Here is a 25205-nt window from a genome sequence, read left to right on the forward strand (position 1 = left end):
CCCCACGTCATTTTTTTTTTTTTATTCTGGTTCGGGGCTCCACTGTTGGGAATTCCCATGCCGTTTTTATCAATGAACTTCTATGTGTATTGTCGGACTGGCAATGCATTAATAGTCGCGAGTAGTTTTAAATGACTTTTTTTCCTTTGAAATGTCATTTTGCTGTCAGACTGTTCTAAACATGGGAAATATGCGCCCCTTTACAGGCATATTATAGACACCCCCCAGCTAGGAAATTTAAAGGGATATTACACTTTTATTGTTTCACTTTAAGCATTATTAAAATCACTGCTCCCGAAAAAACGTCCGTTTTTAAAACTTTTTTTGCATTGATACATGTATCCTGGGGCAGGACCCAGGTCCCCAAACACTTTTTATGACAATACCATGCATATAAGCCTTTAAAATTAGCACTTTTGATTTCTCCCATAGACTTTTAAAGGGTGTTCCGCGGCATTCGAATTTGCCGCGAACACCCCAAATTGTTCGCTGTTCGGCGAACTTGCGAACAGCCGATGTTCGAGTCGAACATGAGTTCGACTCGAACTCGAAGCTCATCCCTACTCACAACCTTACCAAACCTAGGAAGGTGCTACATCAGTAAATCACATTTCCATATATGTATGTCATCTATGTGTTTAGCTTTTTGCCCGGAATTCAGCCTTATGCCCCGTACACATGATTGGACTTCTCGTCAGAGAAAGCTATGATGGTTTTTCCGACGGAATTTGAACTTGTCTTGCATACACACGGTCACACCAAATTCCGACCGCCAAAAACGTGGTGAGGTACAACACGTACGACGGGACTAGAAAAGGGCAGTTCAATACAAAGTGCGCCACCCTTTGGGCTCTTTCTGCTAATCTTGTGTTTATCTTGTGTTAGTAGAAGTTTGGTGAGAGACGATTCGCGCTTTTCAGACTCATGCTTGTTGAGATCGTTTTACAGTTTGTGCTTGTGGGTTTGTATCTGCTTTTCAGTGCGTGTAGACAGTTCGTATCTGTTTTTCAGTGCGTTCTTGTCTGCTCATTACTGATTTTCAGCTCGCTCTTCACAGGCCTTGCTGTTCTTCAGTGCGTTCTGTTAGTTCGTTCTGACCAGCCGACCGTTTTGAAGCCATGTTGCCGATACGTGCTCGTCGTAGAGTTTGTGCTATGCGGGGGCTTGGTGTTGGGCTTCTAGCTTTAAACAAAGCCCAGTCCATGAACAGGGTGGGGAGGAGTTCATGGACCAAGGATTGATTGCTCCAGCGTGACCAATTCTCTCACATGCCTTTGCTGCGGAAAACCCATGAGAATAACCCTGGTGATTTCAGGAATTTTCTCAGGATGACGGACCCCATTTTTCACCGTCTGTTAGCTTTGCTGTCCCCTTATATTAGCAAGCAGGATACCTGCATGAGGCAAGCCATCACTGAGCAGAGGCTTGTCACCACCTTGTGGTACTTGGCGACGGGGAGAAGTCTGCAGGACCTCAAGTTCTCGACAGGCATCTCCCCCCAGGCTCTGGGGATCATTATCCCAGAGACCTGTTCTGCTATTATTCAGGTCCTGCAGAAAGACTATATTAGGGCAAGTTTTCTCCTTTAACATCACATTATATGTATTTAATGTTTGCTAATGTATTTTATTTCTTTCATAATTCCCTAATTACCATGATTGTAATATGCTGTGAATGTCCCCTTTGTTCTCATGCATGCTGGAAGCTTTTAATGCTCCTCTTTTGTCCTTCATGCATATTTGCCTTCACTAACCTCCCCAGCATGCTATCCTGGGCCCATATACACCTAGCCTAGTCACTTAACAATGTATTTTGTCAGCTCCATTGTAGCGCTTTACCCTAAATACCCCCTAAAATGTGTACAAATGTTATTTGTGTCCTAAAATTCAGGCAGAGTGCCATAGGCTTTTGTTTGGGGTCCCAAACTCATTTGGAACCCTCCCTCCCCCCAACCGCTAAGTCAACCCATACCAATCCTCTATCTGCTGTCTTTGCCAAACCCATACACAATATACCCACCTCCTTTGTGGTCATATTTATCGATGAATTCCCCAAAGCATGTAGTGAAAGGGCCTGCCTGAATACTTTCAAATGGTACTGTTTAAAGTTTTGTTCTCCTATTATTATCTTGAAAGGTAATTGCAGAATGTAAAAATGTGCTTCAATTTGGACAGTGTGTATTTAGATTTTTCTATTGACTTCTTACCTGTCCAATGGGCTGCCAATAGTGTAAGTAAGGAGGGGCTGGCCAGAGTAAAACACATTATTTATACATTCAGCTCTCAATGAAGTGGAGAGGGTTACCTGTCCAAAACTTCCCCCCCCTAAAATGTTTACAATGGGCCATCAGAGGGGGTGAGGAATATGATAAGTGGACCTTATATTTTGGCCTTGAAATACTCCTTCAAATAAATGTTGGCCAAGAATGTTTGTGTCTAATCTGCTTGCAATGTTTATGTGCAAAATGACTATTTTTTTTTTCTTGTTTGACTCCACAGTTTCCTGCAACGCCACAGGAATGGCAGACTCCCAGTTTGCTGAGCAGTGGGACTTTCCCAACTGTGGAGGGGCAATTGATGGGAAACACGTCCACATCGTCCCATCACCCCATTCGGGATCATACTATTACAATTACAAGGGGTTCAATAGTATCGTGTTGACGGCGGTGGTGTCGGTGGCATATGAGTTTATATATATGAACGTGGGGAGGAGTGGCCGGATGGTGGAGTATTTGCCCGGACCGAGTTCTACTGACGTCTTGAGTGTGTTGGCTCAGGATTGCGACCTCCGGAGGAGAACGTGGAAGGACTGCCATATGTGTTCATTGCAGATGAGGCATTCGGTCTGGGTGACCACTTGATGAGGCCTTTCCCCCAGAGGACCCTCACCCCGGAGAAGAGGGTTTTTAATTACCAGCTGGCCAGAGCCAGAAGAGTTGTGAAAAATGCGTTTGGGATCCTGGCCAGCCGGTTCCGCCTGTTTCAAACAGCCATAAATATGGCAGAATACAAACTGAACCATATAATTTTGAGTTGCTGCATCCTGCACAATTTTCTTAAAAAACATAATGCTAGTTATGTTGCCTCTGTTGGACCAGAGGCCGGACTTTCAGAAGTTCCAATGACGGCCCTGGAAGCGGATCGTCCTGGCTTGCCCCCCCAAAGTGCCCGTGAAGTGAGAGAAAATTATGTCCAATATTTTACGAGTAGAGGGGCCATTGCTTTGCCACCAAATTTGGAATAAATTTTCTTTTTTTATCAGATAAAATCTTGATTTTCATTTACTGCTTGGGTATATTTTTGCTGTCTCCTAGGTTCTCCTAGTGCACTTGTAGCGCCAAGTGGTTTTTCCATTATTAAACAACACCCATTGTCACTGTAAACACCAACTTAACACAAAAACTGTTATTGATCATTGAAAGAAGAAGCCACACATTGTTGAGTATAAAATCTTATTCTGTGCACATGTACATGTGCATTGTAAAACTTATTTTTGGTAAAAACACCAATTCTTGTTTTCATTTTTTTTTTTTTTTTGAGGGTACATAAACAGGCATGTTTCAAAACATAACATACACAACTCTGGAACTTACAAAGTTCAACATTGAAACACTGGAGGCAATATCAGACATTATAGTGTCCAAAATGTGTTGATCTTGCCTTCATCAGGTGGGGTGATGTCACCCCTGTAAAAGCCAAATTTGGAAGATGCACACAAATTGGGAGTCAAACTGGGGATTTCCCTCCTGATCCCATGCCTAATGTCAACATGTGCTATCTCCCATCATGGGGGATCAATGGTCGTGTTTTGGGGGTGCAACCCCTTCCTCTCACCTACTTGAGTTTCAAGGAAGGGGTTGCAGCTACAAAACGCATACATTGATATCCCCTGATGGCAGATAGCACATGTTGACACACTGTGTGCATCTTCCAAATTTGGCTTTTAAAATTTGGCAAAAATTTGTGCTTAAAAAAAACAAACAAATGGTGGCATTTTTTTGGGTATTTAGATTCTTCCTAGCACATCAATCATGTTCTTCAGTTTTGTTCAATCTCAATTGTTTTTTGCTTTATACAGTCTAAATCCCGAATACAACAATTATCTCTTGGATTAGCCTTTGGGCACTGTCACTGGTGAAATGATGAGATTGTTCTTCCACAACCTGTACAACACCTAAAAAATAAAATACACATCATGTATTATAAATATGCAGGCATACATCTATTACCTGAATCTGTGGTGTCAGACACTCACCTGTTGTGGTGAAATCTCCACCACCTCTCCTTCCTCCACATCCTCAGGTTGTGACCTTTGGTCCCCTTCTTCAGGAGTTGTGGGGGGGGTCCCTGGTGTCCTCTGATGTCCCGAGTCTTTGCTCCCCTATGAGAATAAAACAAAAAGGTATACTTAGCACACAGATATTTGAGGCCAGAAATAGGATTATGAAACATTGCTTGGAAGTGGGGTACATATGTCTGTTTGGGCAGAGTTCCAAGTTGAAGACATGATTAATTCCTTTAACTAAGCTGGAATACTTACCTTTTTTGGCCAACTTTCACACATGTAGACACCCCAAGTATCCACTGGAGCACCCTTGTGGGACCCCCTAAAAAGTTTGTTCTTGTGTCCCACACTAGTGCTCCTGAGTCCAGATGTGTAAACAGCTGCTGAGTGTCCTCTCCTTACATTACACTGAATCAAGTTTGCAATTCATTCTAGTTACAAACACATCTAGACAGCGATGTAAAAAACGTATTTTTATACATATTATCATGATCAAATGTAGTCAACCCTGACTCTGGCAAAAACATTGTATTTAGTTGGCAAACGAACGATGTTTACTACGACCGATTACTGTGCCGCCCACGAACATGAAAGTAGCCATTTTAAACTGTACAACAGTAAAGAAAAGCACATGGCGCAGCATGCAAGTAATAATAATAATAGGAAAACACGACAACTACTTACTTTTTAGAAGAACTCTCTTGATTCTTCTATACTGATCCTGCTCCCTCAGTTTCAGGTCTGACCAGCGTTTCCTCAATTGCTCCTTGGATCGTCATACCCCAAAATTCCGGCGGAGACTCTTCACAACTTTAGTCATGATCTTGGCCTTTCTCACATTTGGGTTTAGGTACGATCCATACTTCCCATCATAGTCGGCCCTTTTCAATATGTTGACCATCAACACCATCTCTTCAAAGGACATATTTGAGGCCTTCAATCTCCTCCTCCTGGATCGGGACATTTCTGGCTCCGGGCGTTCCTCCTCGTTACTGCTATTAAGTACCTGCTGTGTCTCCATGTCGTCTCCCACTGCGAAGAAAGAGAAGGGGCGGGGAATATTCTAGAAAGAACGTCAGGGGCGGGCGACGAGGGCGGAGTTTCAAGCATGCACAGTGTATATAAAGCGGAATACGCATGAGTCGTACGTACGATCTGTGAGCGGAGGAAGGTGTAGCGGAAGCGACGATCGTTGTAACAAAGGTACAATTTGAAGTTGGTGCCTCAGTGGCCTATACTGCTTATAGATTGAGGCCTATATTGGGTCAAGATTAGGAGAGTTTAGCCTGACATTAGGGTTTGTCTTGTGTTGTGTCTTGCACAGAAAATGGATCCCTTCAATGATAGGGAATTTCTAGGAAGATTCATTGATATGTTCAGGGAGCTGCCCTGTCTGTGGCAGCTAACCACCTGTTTTTTAATAATCAAAGAGGAAGACAACGCTGGATCAATTGGTGGAATTTGTGAAGCCAGAGATCCCCACACCAGACATCCCCTATTTGAAGGTCCTAATTGGTGGCATGAGGAGCATTTATAGCTCAAGAAGGTCCGGGATTCCCTGAGATCAAGAGCTGCAGCAGATGACATTTACTGTATGTACCCAGGCTGTGGTACTATGACAGACTGCATTTTCTGGCAGGCCAGACTGAACCCAGGCCAGTACTCTCCAGTCTTCCTTCAACGTTTCCTTCCACCTCAGCTGAGGCTTCAGACGCCCAACCTGGGCCTTCCAGGCAGCAACATGTGGAGGAGCCCAGCTTGAGCCAAGTATAGCATTCTTCTAAATATTTCTGGTTGTCAAATTAATGAAATATATGTTAGTTTTGATCACTAAATTCTGATTTCACAAAGTGTTTTACATATCAATAGACAGTAGTGGCCAAAGATGATTGGGACAAGAATAAAAAATGCTGGGGTTAGAATGATAGTCTTTTCTATTTATTAACATTCAATTTGCAACAGTCATGAGCTGAAAATTGTGTGTGATTGATGAACCAAAAAAACTAAAACGATGTCCTTTATTCATACACAGGAAAGCCTCAGCCAGGCCTCGGAAAGTGGCAGCCAGGAGGTGGCCGGGCCCAGTAGCCTGCCAGAATCACAGGTCCCTCCCCTCTGCCTTCAACCAAAAAATGGCAGGAAGAGGAGTAACGTGAAGGAGGCAGCAATTGGCCTATTTATGAAGGCTACTGCGGCCCTCAGAACCCCCCCACAGTGTTCAAGAGGAATTTGCATACATTACAGCATGCAAAATGCTGGGAATGGAGGAGGGCCAATGCCTTTTATGTGAGGAAATCATCTTAAAAGCCCTAAATAAGGGGTTGAGGGGCCAACTCACAAGACAAACCCACATTTGTGAGTTGAACCATGGTCCTCCTCCCCCAGGTCCTCCTCCTCCTCCTCCTCCAGGTCCTCCTCCTCCTACACCTCCTGCCACATCTCCAAAACCAGAGACACAGCCTGGAAGGAAGCGTCTATGTGTATGACCACAGTCTGGGGACAGATATGTCATCTGCTGCTGTCCCTGATCTCTTGTAGTGCTAGACCGGATTGTGCTCACTATTATAAGGACTCCTCAGGCCACCAATTTGGACTGTAAAATTATTGATGTCTGCCCTAGGGTACAAAGGCTTCGCAAATCTCACCAGTTTCTCCAGCGTTGCCTTCCTCTTTATTTTGTTATGACCCAGAATAGATGGATATTTTGTTTTTAGAAATACTTGGCTATATGTTTTTCAGGTAGGCAGGTACGTTTCTAAAATACGAGGTCAAATTAACAAGGGACACCAACCAGCTTCCTTGAGATTTACAAATACAAGATAATAATGGTGTTGTGGAAAGGTGACATACAAAAAAATTTAAAAAATGGAGATCACTATAAAATAATTAAAAAAAAAAACAGGAGATCTTGATTAAAAAAATAACAAATGCAGACCTTAATTGGAGAACACCTGCCCTTAGCCTATGGAAAGCCTGCCAAATGTACAAATGCTTCCAGCATTCAAGGTTAATCACAGCAGCCGACCAGGTCTTTTGATACGTGAAGGTTTTATGGATCCCTCAAATGTGAGATGCATGACTACATGTATAATGCAATAATAAAATGTCTCTGTTTCCTGTCTGAAACTTACCTTCAAAAATGTAAAGTTTACAATGTCAAAGATCTAGTGCTGCAGTCATTTTTGATTTAAGTACTACGTGCAGGGTCTTTTATTGTTTTGTTTTTTTTTTGTTTTTTTTTTAAATCTATGTGTCATTTCACAGACCTGCCAAATACACTATATTGTCAAAAGTATTAGGATGCCTGCCTTTACATGCACACAAACTTTAATGACATACCGTCTTAGTCCGTATGTTCAATATTGAGTTGGCCCACCCTTTGCAGCTAAAACAGCTTTAACTTTTCTGGGAAGGCTGTCTACAAGGTTTAGGAGTGCTTCTATTGGAATGTTTGACCATTCTTCCAGAAGCACATTTGTGAGGTCACACACTGACGTGGACGAGAAAGTCTGACTCGCAGTCTCTGCTCTAATTCATCCCAAAGATGTTTTATCAGGTTGAGGTCAGGCCTCTGTGCAGGCCAGTCAAGTTCCACCACCCCAAACTCGCTCATCCATGTCTTTATGGACCTTGCTTTGTACACTGGTGCGCAGTCATGTTGGAACTGGAAGGGGCCCTCCCCAAACTGTTACCCCAAAGTTGGGAGCATGAAATTGTCCAAAATGTCTTTGTATGCTGACGCCTTAAGAGTTCCCTTTACAACCCCACACCATAATCCCCCCTCCACCAATTGATTTTGACCATTGCACAAAGCAAGGTCCATAAAGACATGGATAAGCAAGTTTGGGGTGGAGGAACTTGACTGGCCTGCACAACCCAATAGAAAAACCTTTGGGATGAATTAGAGCGGAGACTGTGAGCTAGGCCTTCTCATCCGCATCAGTGCCTCACAAATGCGCTTCTGGAAGAATGGTCAAACATTCCCATAGACACACACCTAAACCTTGTGGACAGCCTTCCCAGAAGAGTTATAGCTGTTATAGCTCCAAAGGGTGGGCAAACTCAATATTGAACCCTATGGACTAAGACTGGGATGCCATTAACCGCTTGCCAACCACTCGCCGCAGTTATGCTGCGGCATGGTGGCTCGACTGAGCAAATCGCCATACCGGTACAGCGGTTCGTGTACTAGCTCTTGTGGGCACATGGAGGAGCCAATCAGCGGATCCGGCGGACTTGATGTCTGCCGGCTGCCCGCGATCGTTCCCCACAGAGACAGAACAGGGATCTGCTGAAGTAAACAAGGCAGATCTCTGATCTGACAGGGGATGACACAAGATCTTGTCTTTCTGCTATGCAGGAAGACAGACTTCTGTGTTATCCTAGGCAGCCCATCCCCCATACAGTTAGTAAACACACCCAGGGAACACAGTTAACCCCTTGATTGCCCCTGATGTTAACCCCTTCCTTGCCAGTGTCATTAGTAGAATGTCAGTGCATATTTTTAGCACTGATCACTGTAATAATGTCACTGGTTTCCAAAAAAGTGTCAAAAAAATAAATAAGTAATAAAAATGCCATAATTCTACCTCCTATTTTGTAGAAGCTTTAACTTTTGAGCAAACCAATCAATATACGCTTATTGGGGTTTTTTTTTTTTCTTTACCAAAAATATGTAGCAGAACACATATTGGCCTAAATTCATGAAGAAATTAGATTTTTTAAAACATTTTATTGGGTATGTTTTATAGCAGAAAATAAAAAATATATATATATATTTTTTTTTTTTTTTTTTAAATTGACGGTGGTCTTTTTTTGTTTATAGTGCAAAAACTTAAAACCGCAGAGGTGATCAAATACCACCAAAAGAAAGCTCTATTTGAGGGGAAAAAAGGACATCAATTTTGTTTGGGTACAACATCGCACGACCGCGCAATTGTCAGTTAAAGTAACACAGTGTCGTATCGCAAAAAAATGGCCTGGTTATTAAGGGGGTAATTTCTTCCGGGGCTGAAGTGGTTACATTTTATGTGTGTCTGTGTATAAAAGGCAGGCTTCCCAATACTTTAGACAATATAGTGTATGTTATAAAGTTCAATAAATATTTATCCCATGTCAACTCTTTTACCCTTTTTAGCCAGAAAAGCATAGGCAACATGGCCTGATGATCCCACACCAAAACATAATGTGCAACGTTGCCCAAGCATTGCTCTACTCCTATGCTATGTATTTGTGCGGGTAAACTGCTGACCACCCTCTCTGTGAGTACAGTGCAATGCTGAACAGTTTTTGCAAACTCCTTTCAGACATAGATAAGGCCCCTCCCAAGGCAACTGCGTGGGCTGCCATGGCTGGCATTCGCCCTTGAAATCAATTTTAACCACTTGCCGAACAGCTCACGCAGATATACTGCGGCAGGTTGGCTCTCCTGCATGAACCGATGTACTTGTACGTCGGTCCATGCAAGGAGGATAGCAGGCTCAGCGGGAGGGTGCCCATGGGTCCCATGGACTCGATGTTAGGATCGCTGTGAGGAGAGGCAGAACAGGGAACTGCCTATATAAACAAGGCGATTTACCGTTCTGACAGCTGATGTAATCATCAGCTGCGGTGCCGACATTGCTGGACTCCAGAACAGGTAAGTGTCCTATTGTTAAAAGCCAGCAGATGCAGTATGTGTAGTTGCTGGCTTTTTTTGGGGGGGGGCAGAACACTACTTTAAAAAAAAAAAGTTTTTAAAAAAAAAATTGTCGGTGTTTTTGTTTATAGCGCAAAAAATAAAAACTGCAGAGGTGATCAAATACCACCAAAAGAAAGCTCTATTTGTGGGTAAAAAAGGGCATCAATTTTATTTGGGTACATCGTCGCATGGCCACGCAATTGTCAGTTAAAGCAACGAAGTGCAGCATCGCAAAAAATGGCCTGGTCATTAAGGGGGCAAATCCTTCCGGGGCTGAAGTGGTTAAACATGGTGGGGGATCCATAAAGCTATAGGCAGCTACTATATGGGAATCATAAGGCTTGATAAATGCTCTGCATGTTCATACAATTATAATCAATAAATATAAAGTGATTTTTTAGGAAAAGGTGCAGAGTATGACGCAATTACTGTTCTCACATGATATTACTGTACTCCAGATAATGATCCCAAACGTTTTGCTAAACTAATTCAAATGTAATTTCAGTACAACTTGACTTTCCAATCAATAAATCCAAACACAGCTGAACCATTTGTCAGTGGCTCCTACTGCTACTCTGTTAATGGAAAGTAAATTGTGGCAGTGGTCCTGTAACACAATGCGTAATTGTCTGAATGATCATACCGGGAGTAAGGCCCCATTCACACTAGCGCGTTTTTTGATGCATTTTGCATTTTGCAGAAATGCATGGGAATTTTTTAACATGGGTTCCTATGGAACATGTTCACATCAATGCTTTTTTGTATCTCAGCGTTTTTGGAAAGGGTCGGGGACTTTTTTGCATGCAAAAAGCAGCGTTTTGCATGTAATGGTTTTCAATGGACAAGCATCAAAAACGCAAGTGCTGCGTTTTTGCAGCGTTTTTGATGCGTTTTTGATGCATTTTTGGTGCGTTTTTGCCGTTTTTTTTTTTTTTTTTTTTTGTAATTTTTTTGTAAGACTGTAAAAAAAAATGAAAAATAAAAAACAAAAAAAAAACGCAAAACGCAAATCGCGGCAAAAACGCGGCAAAAACGCCGCTAAAACGCGGCAAAAACGCGGCTCAAAAACGCGGCAAGCATGAAAAAAAAACCTCCAAAAACGCTCAAAAGCAACATGCATAGGTGTGAATCGAGCCTAACTGTAATATTCAGTTTACTAAACAGGTGCAAAGTTACAATCAATAATGCAAAACAGGGTCAGGATGGCAAAGATAATGCATATACTGCAGAATAATGCTAAACAGATTGTGAAAGCTGCACAAACATGGATTCTTTACAACAGTGTATCTGTGACTCAGTCGGGGTAATCTGTTGCTGCATAGTATAGTCTCTAAAATACTCTAACAACTATTTCAATCACTACTTCAGTAGAACAGTTCAGAACACATCCTTTTAAATACTGTCCTTAGTGAAGTTCAAGGTATATCTGCTAACACAGATGAACAACTGGATGGGTCCAAGTACACAGGGGAGCCACCCCATTGGAACTGGAGTATATTGGTAGCAGTTGGGAGGAGTGGGGGAATCATCACAGTACCCTATGATAAAAAGATAGGAATTCCCCTCACTTTTTCTCAAATTTCCTCTCACTTCCTGTTTGCAAGGACAGTGAGTGAAGGGAAATCTCACTACAGACAGCTAAAAATACATTCATGGATTTAAATTCTACCCTACTCTATCAAAATTAAAAAAAGGCTAAATGGCTATAGATACACACAATAACTGTGTGGGTTCTATTGCACTGGGAGCCGCAACTCAAAGAGATGCAACATTTCATACAGCAAGCTACAAGTTGTGCACTGTGCACTGTTCTGTGAGATAGGAACTGAAATGGTTTGCAGGTACCTGGGGTGAACATTCTAAAAAAATACTTACTACATTCTACAGTAAATTGTAGTGGGGTGTACACACGGTCAGACTTTTCGGCTACAAAAGTCCGATGGACAATCCGATCGTGTGTGGGCTTCCCTGGACTTTCAGCGGACTTTTCCAGTCGCAAATCTGACGGACTTTAGATTTGGAACTTGCTTCAAATCTTTACGTCGTAACTCCGCTAGACCCAGAAATCCGCTCGTGCCCACGCTAGGGCAGCTATTGGCTACTGGCTATCAACTTCCTTATTTTAGTCCGGTGTACGTCATCATGTTAGAATCCGTCAGACTTTTGTGTGATCGTATGTAGGCAAGTCCGTTCATTAGAAAGTCCACCGCAAGTCTGCTAAAAGTCCGTCGAAAGTTTGTCGGACGGGCTGTCGGACTTTTGTAGCCGAAAAGTCCGACCGTGTGTACGCCCCATTATGTTTCAAAGAGTGGAAACTATATTTTTTGTCAAAACTAAGCAAACTAGAAAATCTAGCAATACAATTTAAAATAACTTGTATGACAATGATTAAAGTAGCATCACACTTTAACAAAAGTAGAGATACAGTTTGAAGCCAACAAACAAATTTAGCAGCTTCACAGTCTTACCTGTTCTGCTTCTGGTGTAAATTCTCTTCTTTTAGGGGGCTGTCCAGCACCAGGTCGGAATGCTCCCATAGGGATATTTAGATTAGCCTGATGAACAAAGCAATCTGTCAGTGCTTCCAAAACAGTGTAGGAGCTACATATTCAAGTATACAGCAGAATAAATATGAACAAAAGAGCTGATCATTTCTTTTTTAAATGTTACTCTCATAGGTTATCCAGGATGACCTGGCTGCAGTTTACAACCTCGGGTTGAAGAGGGCAGATCAGGAATTGTCCTTTGCCTAATTGGCTAATCATGGTGCTTACCATGAGCGTCCGCGGGTAGGAACAAGGGGGGTCAAGGTTAATTCAGCACAGTTGCGTCACTATCGGGGTGCAGGCAGCCCGCACCCCGGTGCCACCCGCCGGTGGGGTGACACCATTAAGGTGCTGTCAAGTCCTCCCATCAGTGTAGTGTGAATTCGGCTCTTTTCCCTGCTCAGTCCCGCTGTGACAGGGAAAAGGCGAGCTACGGGCTGTCAGAGGATCCCACTCGCCCCCCCTTTCTCCTGTCAGGGAGAAGAGACAGCGGCTCTCACCAAGTTCCCCGCCCAGCTTCCTGCCCGCTCCTTCCCTATTGGCCATAACTCCATAACTGAGGGCCAATCAAAGGAGACTAGGAGAGGAGAGCATCATGGGACATATAGTCCCAAAGATTGGCAGCCCCATTTGTCACAGGGAGGAGGTTACAGCTCGATCAAGAGAGAGATTGAGAGACTGCAGCCTGGAAAAAAGATGAGGGAGAGAGTGCTACAGGACAAAGAATGAGGAGTGTGCTGGGCGGAAGCCAGAGAGAATGCCACACTGCCCAACACCACCAGAGAGAGAGCCACGCTGCCCAGCACCACCAGAAAGAGCCATGCTGCTCAGCACCACCAGAGAGAGAAAGATTGAGACACTACCAGGGTACAGACACGCTACACTACTGACCAGAATGGCCCCCAGGGAACCCAGAGTGAGCGATCGTCCAGCGGGAGGGATCACTGCTGTAGTTTCCCTGGGTCTGGTAAGAGGGCCTGTTGGCCATTATCCATTACTTATCCTAGGGACTGTACTACGTCTGCAGTCTCTAACCATGATACTGTGATAATGACATTGTAACCTTGTTACAAAAACAAATTGTCCCCATGCCAGAAGTGCTGTGTCCACTTCTCTCCCTTGCTAAGTGATAAAGAGGTCTAATTGACAAGCCAGTAAAGAGTAAAAGAACATTTTTTTTTCTATTAAGAAATGTGATCCCAGCCCTTATTCTTGGTAAGGCAGGTAGGGCAGGCAAAGATAGCCACTCAATGCAAAGAACAGGAAGTGGGGCATCTACTGAACAAATGGAAAGTTGGACATCTACTGGCCATCAAATGATTTGTATGGCATTGGGACAACCTTAAAGTGAATTTGTGCCAAGCTATGGACATTAAAGTAATATACAGTATATTTCTAGAAGCAGTAAGTGTCGTTAGTGACATGTGTGACTACAGATGCTATGGAATGATTTATGTTAAATTTCACATTAGAGGCACTAACGTGATTCAAGTTTGTCTTTCAGCAGCTCAGCTCACCCTGTTCCCTGTTCCAACAGTGATCTGAAAACCTTTCTAATCTCTATATAGACTAGGTGCTTTGGGGAGGGGGATGGAGCAGAGAAATGTGAGCAGCTAGAAGAACCACTGGAACCTTTACTACTGTAAATATTGAGGATTAATTGCTCAACAGTGCCTCCAGATATAGAGGTCAGTGCGGTATTTGACTACAAAAACCCCACTTATCACCAAAAAATGGCAACCACACTGGAATATCTGAAATCGTATTTTATAAAAAAAAAACAATGTTTATCAATTCATATAAAAAAAATATGCAAAAGAAAAGAATTAAAAAGAATACAAATTTTGCCCAAGAATAATAGAAGTTGAGACTGGCTGAACAAATTTTGGAAATCCTTTGTCAGGCAAAGTAGTTAATACCAATGTATTGCAGCTGTTTACCAGGAATTTTAAATGTGTAACACATGGTATGCACATGATTTGGTGGTCAGGGGGTGCAACGTATGCCATTGCACAGTAAGAACAGCACCACAAGTGAGTCTATCTGCTCCTGTATGAAACATCACTTTATTGCAATAATTTTTTGTTTCTGTGACAGGCAGTTGGTGTTTGCCCAATCAGACTCAGCTCCCCTTAAAGTGTTACTAAACCCACAACAGTAAAATCAGTGTGTATATCCAGTAAAGAATGCATGTTATACTCACTGTGGAACCTAAGGGGTTAATCCTCTACATTGTGTAAAAAGACTGTTTGACTCTGTCCTCCCTGATCCTCCCCTCCTTCCAATAACTCCTAATAATTTCCTGATAACACAGAGTCTATGGAGTCAGGCTGCGCATGCTCAGTTTGGTGTGTATTGCTAGAGGTTTTTTTTTTCTTGGGAGGGTGCATGTGATCAGCACAGGGCTAATCAGCCCTGTCCAGACAGAGAGTCAGGGGCCTTGCAGTCTCATAGGTCAGTCTGAAAACTCCTCCTACAAGCTTTAACCAGAGCTTGGCTGGACACTGATAGAATTCACAAGACTGCTGATGAGAAAAGGTATTTAGCCGTTTATATTTACTAAAATAATTGCATTTCCATGTTCTGTGTACTGTGAAAGACCAGATATTGTGAATGCAGGGTCCTGGGTTTATTAACACTTTAAGTGTATCCATCCCGGTGGGGTGCTGTGTACCTGGGGTGGTGGTGTGCTTTCCCTCCCCTTGTCCTTTCCTCCTTCATGGTCCAGCAGTGTCATTTGCCTCATACATACTAGTTCACCAAAGGTTATCCTGATGAAGCACAATTCACAAAATGCATTCAGATACAGCATACTCTGATATTTTGTAACAACATTTCTTGATTTTGTACTGGTACTCATTATGTATATTAGTATACAGGAGGATGGTAAAAAGTGTCTGGAGAAATGTATGACATACAGTGGGGCAAAAAAGTATTTAGTCAGCCACCAATTGTGCAAGTTCTCCCACTTAAAAAGATGAGAGAGGCCTGTAATTGTCATCATAGGTATACCTCAACTACGAGAGACAAAATGTGGAAACAAATCCAGACAATCACGTTGTCTGATTTGGGAAGAATTTATTTGCAAATTATGGTGGAAAATAAGTATTTTATCAATATCAAAAGTTCATCTCAATACTTTGTTATATATCCTTTGTTGGCAATGACAGAGGTCAAACGTTTTCTGTAAGTCTTCACAAGGTTGTCACACACTGTTGCTGGTATGTTGGCCCATTCCTCCATGCAGATCTCCTCTAGAGCGGTGATGTTTTGGGGCTGTTGCTGGGCAACACGGACTTTCAACTCCCTCCAAAGGTTTTCTATGGGGTTGAGATCTGGAGACTGGCTAGGCCACTCCAGGACCTTGAAATGCTTCTTACGAAGCCACTCCTTCGTTGCCCAGGTGGTGTGTTTGGAATCATTGTAATGCTGAAAGACCCAGCCACGTTTCATCTTCAATGCCCTTGCTGATGGGAGGAGGTTTGCACTCAAAATCTCACGATTCATGGCCCATTCATTCTTTCATGTACACGGATCAGTCGTCCTGTTCCCTTTGCAGAGAAACAGCCCCAAAGTATGATGTTGCCACCCCCATGCTTCACAGTAGGTATGGTGTTCTTTGGTTGCAACTCAGCATTCTCTCTCCTCCAAACACAACGAGTTGTGTTTCTACCAAACAGTTCTACTTTGGTTTCATCTGACCATATGAAATTCTCCCAATCCTCTTCTGGATCATCCAAATGCTCTCTAGCAAAGCTCAGACGGGCCCGGACATGTACTGGCTTAAGCAGGGGGACACATCTGGCACTGCAGGATCTGAGTCCAGGGCGGCGTAGTGTGTTACTGATGGTAGCCTTTGTTACGTTGGTCCCAGCTCTCTGCAGGTCATTCACTAGGTCCCCCCCCCCCCGTGTGGTTTTGGGATTTTTGCTCACCGTTCTTGTGATCATTTTGACCCCATGGGGTGAGATTTTGTGTGGAGCCCTAGATCGAGGGAGATTGTCAGTGGTCTTGTATGTCTTCCATTTTCTAATTATTGCTCCCACAGTTGATTTCTTCACACCAAGCTGCTTGCCTATTGCAGATTCAGTCTTCCCAGCCTGGTGCGGGTCTACAATTTTGTTTCTGGTGTCCTTTCGACAGCTCTTTGGTCTTCACCATAGTGGAGTTTGGAGTGTGACTGTTTGAGGTTGTGGACAGGTGTCTTTTATACTGATAACAAGTTCAAACAGGTGCCCTTAATACAGGTAATGAGTAGAGGACAGAGGAGCCTCTTAAAGAAGAAGATACAGGTCTGTGAGAGCCAGAAATCTTGTTTGTAGGTGACCAAATACTTATTTTCCACCATAATTTGCAAATAAATTCTTTCAAAAATCAGACAATGTGATTGTCTGGATTTGTTTCCACATTTTGTCTTTCATTGTTGAGGTATACCTATGATGACAATTACAGGCCTCTCTCATCTTTTTAGGTGGGAGAACTTGCACAATTGGTGGCTGACTAAATACTTGTTTTGCCCCACTGTGCTTTACACAGACTTTTAATGTGTTTTTAACAATTTTGACTTAATCAAAGTGATTCAATTTTAATGTTGTAGTTGCTCATTTCCGAAAACATTTGCAATTTAAAAGTGCCATACTTTACTATTTGTTTTCTGTTTTTTAAATTTATCTTTTTGGGGATGTGGCGCTTATAATACCCATCAGCGTATGTACTTTTTCTACCTATGTTTAATGGACAGGTATGCACACAGCATTAAAGAGAGTGGATCAGTGCAGCTCTATCAAAATGTCTGGGTCCAACAAGTGTCCATGGGGCCATGTAGTTTTATCTGGGACCACTGCTGCCCTCTGCTACTGGGGGATCTGACATTCATGATTAGGTTACTGCCAGATAGCTCAGATGTACCTGAAAGCCTCAAATCCATCCTTTGCCACTGGAGTATCTGCCTGTTATGTCTGGGACCAGTGGGGTATCTGTCAGCACCCTGCCACTGCAATATTGACTTGATTAGGTGGTGCCAGGAGAGATCGTCCAATCTTATGCTCTGTCATTTAGATATCTTAACATGCCATGTCCCACCTTATCCTACAGCATTCACTCTTAACCTCCTAATCTACAAGTAGTGGTATCCAGGAGTGGGTACTTTTTACTTTTGCTTTGAACCCCATCAATATTTTACTATACAACTCTTTGCTTTCTAGTTTTACCCCTGCAGTTACTTACCTGAGCTTGGAGGGGTTACCCAAATATTATAGGAAATATTGTGTGTCTAAAGCCCCCTTTATCTATAATTACAGTAAAACCTTGGTTTGAGAGTAACTTGGTTTGGGAGCGTTTTGCAAGACAAGCAATATTTTTAAATACATTTTGACTTGATATACAAGCGATGTCTTGATATAAGAGTAGCGTCATGTCACAACAGGGTATAAAAGAGAAGAGAGGAGCCTCTAAGTGTAGCAATATGGTTACATTTAATGAAGGTACAACATTTAGCAACATATTGCTACACTTAGAGGTGCCTCTCTTCTCTTTTATACTCTGTAGCTCCTGCTGGATTTTGCTTCTAATCCCCTTGTGGAGGCTTCTATTTGTAGATGGACATTTTATGGTTACACAACCTATCACATTGCTATAATCTTTTTATATGGACTATAAACTGAAGGACTTATGAATAAATGGTTGTGGAACGAATCATCTGAGTTTCCTTTATTTCTTATGGAGAAATTTGCTTTGATATACAAGTGCTTTGGATGACAAGCATGTTTCTGGAACGAATTATGCTCGCAATCCAAGGTTTTACTGTATTGTAAAAACAAGCAGAACATCCTGCCTTCTCAGAAGGCAGATGCACTTTAAATCTATTATAAAATGCCACACAGAAATAGAGAGAATTAGGACTGGCTTAAGATAACTTTTGCAGTTTTTTTATTTTCAGCTTTTCTGCTGCTTTCCCAAGGGAAATAAAAATGACTGGCAACTGTGCTACAATTAGCAAGGATAATCTTTCTGTTATGAGCGCTGTGGGTCCCAACTCAAGTACAAAATAGAAGCAGCAAGTATGGAAAATTATTAGGAAAGGGAGCTATTTTAGGATATGTTATCACTTCTTAGCTTATTATCTAGGAAGCTTCCAAGGACAGGGATGAGTTGAATGCTTATTTAGTACAGTAACACATAGATTCGATTTCTTTTTAGCTGCAATGTAAAAAAAAAAAATGACAATCCAGCTGCATATTAAAATTGCATCTGAATTGTAGTTATATTTATATAGAGATTTTCAGCTCAGGTAAAGAGTTGTAATAATAGGGGCAAGCTCTAGTTACAATAAACTTAATTTTTAGTTGAAGTCAAATTGGGAGCAGCGGATGTGTCTCGGCTGCTGCTGGGCCCCAACTGACAAGATTGGGACTGCCTGCATGGGGATGCCTGTAACAACTGTGAATCCCCGTGTGTGCAAATATGGCCCTTGCACTGGTATACATTTATGTGCACCCATGTGAACAAAGTCTTGGATTGGGGAAGGATTAGCATCTGGTTTTTACATCTACCAGGGGATCCATAGAGAGATTTCTATTAATTTCCTATCATGGAGACAACAATTTTACCAGAGAGGAAATGAGAGGAAATCTGCAACAGGGACACTGACAAAAAATTTAAATCTGACAGGGGCTTTAGCATTATCTTTTCTACTGAAAAAAAAAAAAAGAGTGTTATTTCTGTCAGTACTGCTATCGGAGAATTCCCTTTGCTTGTTTGCCTTTCTGGTAAAACATTGCGAGTAGGACAGAATTGACAGATCGTTCTAACAGATCCCTGTATACAGCAGTAAAAACAGACAGAGGTTCTAATCTTTTCTCATCTGAAAATATAAAATCAATTTCAGGGTGGACATACACTTTAAAAAAGAGCAAACAGCAATGATCCAAGTGTAGCACCCTATAGCAGCCAATCAGAATTAATTTAATCCCTTCTCACCAACCGCACACATACAGCATCTCACAAAAGTGAGTACACCCCTCAAATTTTTGTAACTATTTTATTATATTTTTTCATGTGACAACACTGAAGAAATTACACTTTAGCTAAAATGTAAAGTAGTGAGCATGTATAACAGTGTAAATTTACTGCCCCTTCAAAATAACTCAACAAAAGTGAATATACCTCTAAGTGAAAATGTCCAAATTGGGCCCAAAGTGTCAATATTTTGTGTGGCCACCATTATTTTCCAGCACTGCCTTAACCCACTTGGGCATGGAGTTCACCAGAGCTTCACAGGTTGCCACTGGAGTCTTCTTCCACTCCTCCATGATGACATCACGGAGCTGGTGGATGTTAGAGATCTTGCGCTCCTCCACCTTCCGTTTGAGGATGCCCCACAGATGCTCAACAGGGTTTAGGTCTGGAGACATGCTTGGCCAGTCCATCAACTTTACCCTCAGCTTCTTAAGCAAGGCAGTGGTCGTTTTGGAGGTGTGTTTGGGGTCGTTATCATGTTGGAATATTGCCCTGCGGCCCAGTCTCCGAAGGGAGGGGAACATGCTCTGCTTCAGTATATCACAGTACATGTTGGCATTCTTGGTTCCCTCAATGAACTGTAGCTCCCCAGTGCCGGCAACACTCATGCAGTCCCAGACTATGACACTTCCACCACCATGCGTGACAGTAGGCAAGACAAATTTGCCTTTGTACTCCTCACCTGATTGCTGCCACACACTCTTGACACAATCTGAACCAAATAAGTTTATCTTGGTCTCATCAGACCACAGGACATGGTTCCAGTAATCCATGTCCTTAGTCTGCTTGTCTTCAGCAAACTGTTTGCGGGCTTTCTTGTGCATCATCTTTAGAAGAGGCTTCCTTCTGGGACAACAGCCATGCAGACCAATTTGATGCAGTGTGTGGCATATGGTCTGAGCACTGACCCCCCCACCCCTTCATCCTCTGCAGCAATGATGGCAGCACTCATACATCTATTTCCCAAAGACAACCTCTGGATATGATGCTGAGCATGTGCACTCAACTTCTTTGGTTGACCATGGTGAGGCCTGTTCTGAGTGGAACCTGTCCTGTTAAACCACTGTATGGTCTTGGTCACCATGCTGCAGCTCAGTTTCAAGGTCTTGGCAATCTTCTTATAGCCTAGGCCATCTTTAGGTAGAGCAACGATTTTTTTTTTTTTCAGATCCTCAGAGAGTTCTTTGCCATGAGGTGCCAAGTTGAACTTCCAGTGACCAGTATGAGAGAGTGAGAGCGAAAATGGAAAATGGCTAATTGGCTCAGTTTGGACATTTTCACTTAGGGGTGTACTCACTTTTGTTGACAGCGGTTTAGACATTAATGGCTGTGTGCTGAGTTATTTTGAGGCTAATTGGGGCAGCAAATTTATACTGTTATACAAGCTGTACACTCACTACTTTACATTGTAGCAAAGTGTCATTTCTTCAGTGTTGTCACATGAAAAGATAGAATAAAATATTTACAAAAATGTGAGGGGTGTGCTCACTTTGTGAGATACTAGAGCATACTATGCAGCGTGCTTCCAGCACAGGGACCGGGCTCTTACCGATAGCCCCAGGCCTAACAATAGGGACCCGGAACTCCTGATGTGTTTACTTCCTTTTCTGAATGGAGAGGAAAATACATTGTATCTTCCTCTCCTTGTAGGAGATGAAGCTGTAAATTTAAAAAAAAAAAGTGTGTAAAAAAAATAAAGGAAAAATATCAAGATTAAGGTTCGTTAGAGACAAGGTTGGGTTAGGGTCAGGGTCAAAGGTCACGATCATATTTTGGGTAGAATTTAAAAAACAATGGGGGTTATTTATGAAGGGCAAATCCACTTTGCACTGCAAGTGCACTTGAAAGTGCAGTCGCTCTAAATCTAAGGGGTAGATCTGAAATGAGTGGAAGCTCTGCTGATTTTATCATTCAATCACGTTCAAGCTAAAATGCTGTTTTTTACTTTCCTTGCATGTCCCCCTTGGATCTACAGCGACTGCACTTCCAAGTGCACTTTCAGTGCACTTTCAATTGCACTTGCAGTGCAAAGTGGATTTTCCTTTAGTAAATAACCCCCAATGTTTTCATTAGTATCAGTCAGTGTCAGTGGGGGTTATTTACTAAAGGCAAATCCACTTTGCACTACAAGTGCAAAGTGCACTTGAAATTGCACTGAAAGTGCACTTGGAAGTAAAGTCACTGTAGATCCGAGGGGGACATGCAAGGAATATAAAAAAAAAACTGCATTTTAGCTTGCATGTGATTGGATGGTAAAATCAGCAGAGCTTCCCCTCATTTCAGATCTACCCCTCAGATTTACAGCGACTGCACTTCCAAGTGCACTTTCAGTGCAATTTCAAGTGCACTTTGCACTTGTAGTGCAAAGTGGATTTGCCGCCTTTCGTAAATAATCCCCAGTGTGTTTTAGGCAGGATTAAAAAAATGTTTCTGGGCCTTACTACAGGTACAAACCACAATTAAAATACACATATGTGGTATCACTGTGATCGTCAGGAGCAGGAAAATTTATTTTGGGTTGTTTCTTGCTGGTAAATTTTGTAAAGCCAAGAAATACACAGCTAAATTTAAAAAAATATATTTTTGTTTACTATTTTGGACCAGTTTTTCTTTGATAATATTGAAAAAAAAAAAAAAACAGGTAGTTGTGACGATATGTACAGTTTTACTAACACATGTCAAAGTCGCAAAATTGTGCTTCGGCATTTAGCTTTGTTTTACCCTTAGGTGGGAAGGGGTTACGGTGAGCGACAGATGAATTGCTAAAGATTCCTCCACGTTTTTTTCTTTTTTAACTTATCGAAGCTCTTTTAACGAAGATCAACACTAAAAGAAAATCAGTTATTCGGCAAATATATATAAAAAAAAAAATGTTCAGGGATAAAAGTACTGCTAATATTCTTTAATTCTAGCATGTAAAATGCTCTAATAAATAACAAAAGTCTAAAATAAATATCCAGCAAAACACATACTGTGATTGTGTGTAGAGACGGACAATTTTTACTGCCCGCATGCAGATCTTACTTGTACACTGTAAACATTCACAATATTTTTGTCTAAAATAAATACATAAATACATACTATTTATGTATACTGCATATATTTTTGGTATATAAATACAGTATATACATTATATATACAGTATGTAACTATAGTATGTGACCAGTACTGAAGCCAAGCAATGAAAATCTTATATTATTTCATCCCATTTAATTAAAACGTACCTGTAGAGATCTGACATTTGATGCCGGCTGTTTAGACATTTTAAAAGCTGAGCTCTCCTTCCTGCAAACAAAGTTAAAACAATCAAATTATAAATATCCATTTAATGCTCATTCACTACATGGCCAATGATACATAAGCGTCTCACTTTCTCAGTTGCCTGGATACTCCCACCAATTATATATTGGCGTAGGCACACCTGATCCCTGGCGTTCAATAATTAACAGCGAGACATTATACCGCTTACATTTACATGTTCACGAAAGCAGAAATTCATCATGCTTATTCTTACTACCAGTATTCAGAGCCTTTACTATTAGAGGGTAAGGAGGGTGGAACTGAGACCAGCCCATGAAATTATGTGGCTCAATCAAGCACAAGCGCTAGCTAACATTCCACATTAAAAAAGCAACATTAATCTTACTTTCATATTGTTCACCGCTTTGGGATTGAATTACAATAATGAAAAAATAAATAAAATGAGAACAAAATGTGAGTTGTTGCCAGTAACAACTAATCAGACTTTATTTTATGAAAATGTAAAATAAAAGTTCGGATTAATTGGGCGTCAATATTGTACTAATTTTCTTTTTAATAAATCTGTCTTTGACTAATGCTGGCCATACACTATACCAAAAATCGGCCAAACCCATTTTCAAAAAACGCACCTTCGGCCATGAGCGCAAACGGTAGTGCCATTATGTAATGACCGATAAATCATTCAGTGGACATAAATGAATGCATTTTTTGTTTGTTTTTTTTTTACATATGCCTAGTGCAGACAGTTCGGACGAGAAACACATTAACCTTTCAATTTATTGTTTGTTCGGCAGAAAATTTCCAAACTTGTCCTTTGTTTTTTCAGCTCAAAAACGATTATCGATTTTGTGCCCATTAACTGGCCAAAAAATGAACGAACTGTCTAAATGACCGAATTTCTCCCGATTTTTCGTATAGTATTTTGAAAGAATTTTCTTTTGAAAATCAAAAATTTTGTGCGTTTTGTGATCCGATGGTACCACCATTGATTTCGAAAATTCGACCCACCAATCCTTCGATTACACCTTCTGTTGCTAGAGAAAAGAATTTTTGTGGCTGGGAATCTTCTTTTCTTTCCGGGAATTTTCTTTTCTTGCACATGCGCATTTCTTTTTCGATTACATTGCACGATTCTCTCATCAAACCATTTGTTTTTCAAAAAATTTCCAACATGCCCGATTACTCAAATTCGATGGCCGAACAAAAATTGTCTGTTGCTGCAGCCCACAAATGGTGGGAAATTAGAACGAAAATTCTTAGATAAGATTTTCAAAAGAAAATTCTTTCGAAATTTGACCCATGTATGGCCTGCTTTATGCTGGCCATACACTATACGAAAAATCGTCCGAACCCATTTTCGAAAAACGAACATTCGGCCGTGAGAGCTAACGATAGTGCCATCATGTAGTAACCAATAAATCGTTCAGTGGACATAAATTAATCCATTTTTTGATCATACATGGATTTAAATTTGGCCAGTTCATCCATGTATGGCCACTGTGGCTGAACAGAAATTGATCTACCAATCGGCTTCTTTTCAACCTCCCTGCCACTCGATCAGCACTGCAGATGGTGCAATGGGGGCTGACTCTAATGTAATGAGGCAAGACTGACGTGATGGGGGGAGCTAATGTAATGAAGGAGACTCTAATGTGATAAGGGGGACTCTGATATGAGGGAGGGGGCTGATGTGATGAGGGGAGGGTAATTTGAAAGGGTACACTGATGTAACGGGGGGCGCTCTGAGGTGATGGGGAATCTTATATACAGTGCCTTGAAAAAGTATTCACACCCCTTGAAATTTTCAAAATTTTGTCATGGCACATAATTGTGAAGTGGAAGGAAAATTATAAATAGTTTTCAAATTTTTTTACAAATAAATATGTGAAAAGTGTGGCGTGCATTTGTATTCAGCCCCCCTGAGTCAATACTTTGTATAACCACCTTTCACTGCAATTACAGTTGCAAGTCTTTTTGGGGATGTCTCTACCAGCTTTGCACATCTAGAGTGACATTTTTGTCCATTTTTCTTTGCAAAATAGCTCAAGCTCTGTCAGATTGGATGGAGAGCGTCTGTGAACAGCAATTCAAGTCTTGCCACAGATTCTCAATTGGATTTAGGTCTGGACTTTGACTGGGTCATTCTAACACATCAATATGCTTTGTTCTAAACCAATCTATTGTAGCTCTGGCTGTATGTTTAGGGTCGTCCTGCTGGAAGGAAAACCTCCGCCCCAGTCTCAAGTCTTTTGCAGACTCTAAAGCCTTGTACACATGGTACGATTGTTGGCCAACCAAGCGTCTGATTTTTGTCAAAAGGGCGTGTGCCAGGATCTTGTCTTGCATACTAACGGTACACAATTGTCGTGCCACAAACACGAACGTAGTGACGTACTACGAGGAATTTCAGTTTTTGA

The 25205-nt window shown here is 41.7% G+C and overlaps 1 protein-coding gene across 2 annotated transcripts in view; it reads right to left on the reverse strand.

Moving 5' to 3' along the window:
- Positions 1-25205, reverse strand: part of SMPX (small muscle protein X-linked) — a 139031-nt gene that overhangs the window by 81006 nt on the left and 32820 nt on the right. For both annotated transcript variants that reach the window (XM_073616499.1, XM_073616500.1), the window contains 2 exons: positions 22752-22812; positions 12433-12519 (listed from right to left, as the gene is read on the reverse strand). In XM_073616499.1, coding sequence (XP_073472600.1) covers positions 12433-12519; positions 22752-22790 — 126 coding nt within the window. In that variant the 5' untranslated portion in view covers positions 22791-22812. The remainder of the gene's footprint in view (positions 1-12432; positions 12520-22751; positions 22813-25205) is intronic.

Source organism: Aquarana catesbeiana, linkage group LG02 (genome assembly GCF_042186555.1).
Source record: "Aquarana catesbeiana isolate 2022-GZ linkage group LG02, ASM4218655v1, whole genome shotgun sequence".
Lineage (NCBI taxonomy): Eukaryota > Metazoa > Chordata > Amphibia > Anura > Ranidae > Aquarana > Aquarana catesbeiana.